General features: G+C 33.5%; 1 protein-coding gene across 1 annotated transcript in view; it reads right to left on the bottom strand.

Moving 5' to 3' along the window:
- The window catches only part of LOC108745330 (ribosomal protein S6 kinase 2 beta), a 5056-nt gene extending 525 nt beyond the window's left edge, over positions 1–4531 (bottom strand). The window contains exons 1-12 of the mRNA XM_018481428.1: positions 4284–4531; positions 3883–4077; positions 3699–3780; positions 3465–3625; positions 2452–2558; positions 2171–2348; positions 1889–2054; positions 1608–1760; positions 1218–1483; positions 873–1121; positions 500–738; positions 140–401 (exon numbers count right to left, since the gene is read on the bottom strand). Coding sequence (XP_018336930.1) covers positions 140–401; positions 500–738; positions 873–1121; positions 1218–1483; positions 1608–1760; positions 1889–2054; positions 2171–2348; positions 2452–2558; positions 3465–3625; positions 3699–3780; positions 3883–4077; positions 4284–4337 — 2112 coding nt within the window. The 5' untranslated portion in view covers positions 4338–4531. The remainder of the gene's footprint in view (positions 1–139; positions 402–499; positions 739–872; positions 1122–1217; positions 1484–1607; positions 1761–1888; positions 2055–2170; positions 2349–2451; positions 2559–3464; positions 3626–3698; positions 3781–3882; positions 4078–4283) is intronic.
- Between the last annotated feature and the right edge of the window lie 501 nt (positions 4532–5032).

Here is a 5032-nt window from a genome sequence, read left to right as displayed (position 1 = left end):
TTATATAGAAAAAGAATAGTGCGACATATTTTCAAATAGATGCTACAATAATACTATTAACAATGACAATCTGGACTTAACGAAATAAATATTTACGGAAGTAGTTCTCGTATTATTACTTTTCGATAGTAATATATACCTTCAGGCTATGTGGATCTTTAATAACATCCGGCAATACTTTTGGAGGGATACGATGTCGATTTACAATCCATGGATATTTTAAAATCATAGTTGCTGTAGGTCTTCGAGTGGGATCCAAGTGCAACATTCTCTTAACTAGTTCTTTAGCTTCGTTGGAAATATGACACCATATCCCACTTTCCACATCTATATATCCTGAACCAATACGATCTAATATATCACTGGCACTATCTCCTGGGCTGTTACGAAAGGGTGTATACCTATGTATCAAATAAAAAAGTGATAAAATAAAATCAATTCCTATCATTTTATAATTGCATATATTAAGTAATTATTTCATTTTCAAAGCTTTTGATACCCTGCTAGCATAATGTACAATAAAACTCCGAGTGACCAAATGTCACATGCTGCATCATATCCTTGACGTTTCAACACTTCAGGTGCTACAAAGTTGGCTGTATAACAGGGCGTCATTAGCAAACCGTTCTCCGCTCGTAATTGTGTCGCAAAACCAAGGTCACATATACAAAGTGTTGTTGGATCACCACCAGGTTTTGTGTACAGAATGTTTGATGGCTTCAAGTCTCTATGAACGACCTATTTTTTTCTTTTTTTAAGCAACAACTTCATCGTTTCCTCATCGTATGTAGATGAATTTCGTATAGATGTACAAATTGAAGTAACTATACAAAAATGTTTATCATATTTATATGTTTAAAGATCACACTTACTCCGTTCTCATGGAGATAATGCACCACACTTGTAACAGTGTAAATGACCTCGGCAGCTTCTCTTTCAGTGAAATTTCGTCTTTCTAGCAAACGATCGAGGAGTTCACCACCACGTAAAAGTTCCAATACTAGATAGACTCGTTTATCATCTTCATGAACCGCTCTTAACGTTACAATGTGAGGATGTCTACCGTATCGTAGTAGAATTTCTATTTCCTCTGTCGGATCTCGTTTCGATTTCTCAATCACCTATTTCGTTAAGTCATTTAGCTAGCATTTTTCTACTTCTACTTCGCATATCTTTTCACAGATATATCTTATTTCAACTTTTGTACAGGACTTTACCTTTACAGCGTACTCCATCTTGGATGCTATGTGAACAGCCAAATAAACCACACTATAGCTTCCTCTGCCAATTTCATGTTTAAATTCGTATTCGTCAGTTATGGAAACAGGATTAACATAGGTTGGGAAAATAGCACTAATGTTATCATAGTGTCTATATTCATTAGATATAACGTGATCCGCATCTGTAAGTAAACAGGGTGCAACAAAACTGAATCCACGAAATAATTCATGAGCATTTGCGCTAGGTGGTACTCCAGGAGAATCTGAAAAAATATGCCATAGAGTATCTTTTATAATAAGGATATCAGGATGTGATTATATATAATTATTAACTTGATTCTATCGATAACTCTACTCTATGTCTTTTTTTCTGTTTTCAAAACTTACCTTTAGGTGTTTTACAAGTAAATTCGCTGTCGAAGTAGAATGCATTGTCCTCCCTAACAGCTGGTTTAAACGGTGGTCTTATTTCTTTTTTATAAAGAGCGTCCCAATCAATGGTAGCAAAGAAAATGTGGCTTTTAATCTCTTCCACCCCACCTAAGAAATAAAAAGATTTACATATAAAGCAACTCTACACGATCACACATGTATGATAGCAGGTATGCGTTACTTAAGGCTCCATTATTTTTTTAAAGCATGTAAAATATGTAAGACAAGCCCTTTACCAGATCCAAGACGATTTGCTGGATTCCTTTTGAATAATACTCTCAAAAGCGCTTGCGCTTCTGATGAAAGATTGTGCGGCATGCCGAGTTTAGCTTTCAAAATTTGCGTCATCGTTTCTTTGCGATTTGCACCTTGGAATGGGAGAGCGCCTGTCAGCATTTCAAACTGAAAAATTTAAAAAGCGTCACATAATGCTTTTTGACTTTTCCTTTACAGCTGTGATAATTTACATTGATTCAGTGACCATTATCCAGATATGATATATAAAGTTCAACGCTAACCATTAAAACACCAAAACTCCACCAATCCGCTGTAAAAGTATGTCCTTTTCTGTTGACAATTTCTGGTGCCATATATTCAACAGTGCCACAAAATGAATATGCTTTCGAATCGTCTAAAGGTTGCTTGCTTAACCCAAAGTCTGTCAAAGATATATGGCCTTCTGTATCTAACAAAATGCTATCGTGTAAAAAAAATGGTTAATTAAATATTTCAATAGCCAATGCTTGTTAAAGAAACATATGATATATATGTATAATGGTAGTATGTAAACAATACAAACTTTTCAGGCTTCAAATCCCGATAAATAATTCCGAGTTTATGTATATGATCCAATGCAAGTGCCAGTTCAGCCAAATAAAATTTGACATCTTCTTCTGTAAACATTACCTGAAAGATTAATTATATTGATAATTACAAACATATTTGAGAGTTTATTCCAATGGTTGTAATGTGGCAGTTATATCGCCATTACTTCAACTGAAAATATATTTCGCATAGATATAATTTTCATCCGAAGAATATCACGTTCTCGGAATCGCGAGAGAACACACGCGAATATCGAAGACCTGCTCAGCTGTTTGAGTCAGAAAAAAAGGACAACACAGAGGCAGACACGAGACGGTTATATCAAACGTAAACAGCGGCAGCGAAAGCGGATAATAATCAGCGAGGCGTTTAAACTGCATTCATCTATCAGAGCATGTGTCAAATAATCTGACATTGCAGTCGAGCGCAATATTGCACATGTTGTAACCCGCTAGAGAAAGTAGATGCAACTGCTGCATCTCGCGAAAAAAACTAAATCACAGGATCACATATATTTTAAATCGAGATTTCGAAGTCTTCTTTGAACAACCGAAAATAAATCAGTTTTTCTCTGGAAATAAGGTCGAATAAGCAATCGAGAGAAGTGAGTGACTTCTTCACTGGTTCTCGTCATATTAAGTTTTAAATCTGATGCGCTTGGAATAAAGACTTTTTTTCATGTTGAGTCAATCATTGGCCACAACCATATCACAATCCAAATCTTGTAATAACCATCAAAGTATATCTGTTCTTTCAACTAAAGTTCTTGCATGGTTTATCTTTCTTCCTTCTCTATCCACATTGGAGAGAAAAAAAGAGTTAAACTGTATAAGAAATTCAGCTAAAAAAGACAAGATTCATGTTTCGTCGGAAAACAATATTTACTTGTTATGCTAATTTTAGCCAAGAGTTTACTCTTGATTATGCTAATTGTGGAGAAGTATAAGCCATATGATATATATAGCGATTTGCAAGGAACAATCTTACCTCTTTAGACAATCTAGAAAAGAGATCACCACCCCTTAGAAAATCTAGAATTAAATAAAGTTTTCCTTCGGTTTGGAATGCATAATGCAGCCGAACGATGAATGGATGTTCCACATCTACCAATATATTTCTTTCCATTTTGGTTCTAACTCTATCACGAACTAAAAAAAGATGGATAATACAATAACTACAATAATTTGAGACACTTGCAAATATTTTGTAATATTTTGATACCTTTTAAAGTTGCCTTCTTCAGAACTTTCATAGCATATAGAGTCCCGCTATCTTTCCCAACAACTTTTCTTACTAAAAATACCTATAAAAGTATTGAAGAAGTAAAACATAAAATATGTATACTGTACAAAGTACCAAAAAATATTTAAAAATTATATATGCACTTTGCATTTATTATTATTACTTTGCCAAAGGATCCTTGACCAAGGACTTTTAATAATTCAAAGTGAGAGGGTTCAGCTTTCTCATAACCATCCCTTGTCATATCGCGTACTTCAATTTCGTGAGATTCCGAGCAACCATTTGATCTTTCAATTAAATTTCCTTGAGTGATCATTGTTTCTTCCTGATTTTCAGCTGGAAGAATCTCTGTACTTTGCTAAACAGAAGCAAAAGATAGAAAATGAAGGTATTTTTCAAGATGAGGTATTTTACAATCTATTATAATGTTAAAGTTAAGAAAGAAGAAACAGAAAAAAAAGAACAAGAATTCTTCTGAAAAAGTAGTTTGGAATTCGCTATTTCAAAAAAAAATTACAACCCACGAATATTACGACTCAAGAATGTTGAGAAATTGAGTTTTACCTTTTCATTTGTACGATGCTCCGTCCAAGGAGCCGTTAGAGTTGCCAACGGCATTATATCTAAAGTTTTGTTTATTTTCGGGATTACAAACGTTTTTGTGAAATTCTTATATATTTATTCAATTATTACTAACGTGTACAAGTGTTTACTGCAAAAAACAATTTTATTAGTTGACTTTGATTAACAAACCAACAGTAGAAAACCACAGTCAACTATTAATCACTACTACCACTCGCTACTCGCAACCACTCACTATTGCTACATACCCATATGCATGTGTGTAGTTCATACATAATATGCATATATATATTTATATATATATAGGTATATATAAATACGCATGCGTATATACACATACTATTATACGTATATTTATATATTACCAGAGAGAAACTTGAGAGAGGCCGTACTTTTTTCCTGTTACCATCAAAATCGTCCATACACTACCGCCAGTATATCCATTTTTAGTTTGGGAACTATGTGACTACATACATTTTCTGACACTATCGATAAAATCGTATCGTCGAAAGTAGATGTGGTTCGTTTCTATACTAAATCCTCAGGATAGAAGCGTGCCGACCATTTATAAGAAGAATAGTTTAATTTGAACAAAAAAAATTTAATTTCGCATCTTTTACATATGTAAATAAAAGTTGTTAAATTTTAATAAACAAAATTGAAAATTGAAACAAGTTAATTTAGTGAATTTTGTCTTGTGCGTGTGTAATATTTATCTTATAATATCTTTT

This window comes from Trachymyrmex septentrionalis, unplaced genomic scaffold (assembly GCF_001594115.1).
Source record: "Trachymyrmex septentrionalis isolate Tsep2-gDNA-1 unplaced genomic scaffold, Tsep1.0 scaffold137, whole genome shotgun sequence".
In the NCBI taxonomy this organism is placed as follows: Eukaryota; Metazoa; Arthropoda; class Insecta; order Hymenoptera; family Formicidae; genus Trachymyrmex; species Trachymyrmex septentrionalis.
Note: the sequence above shows the minus strand (reverse complement) of the source record. Positions and strands in the feature narration are given on the sequence as shown.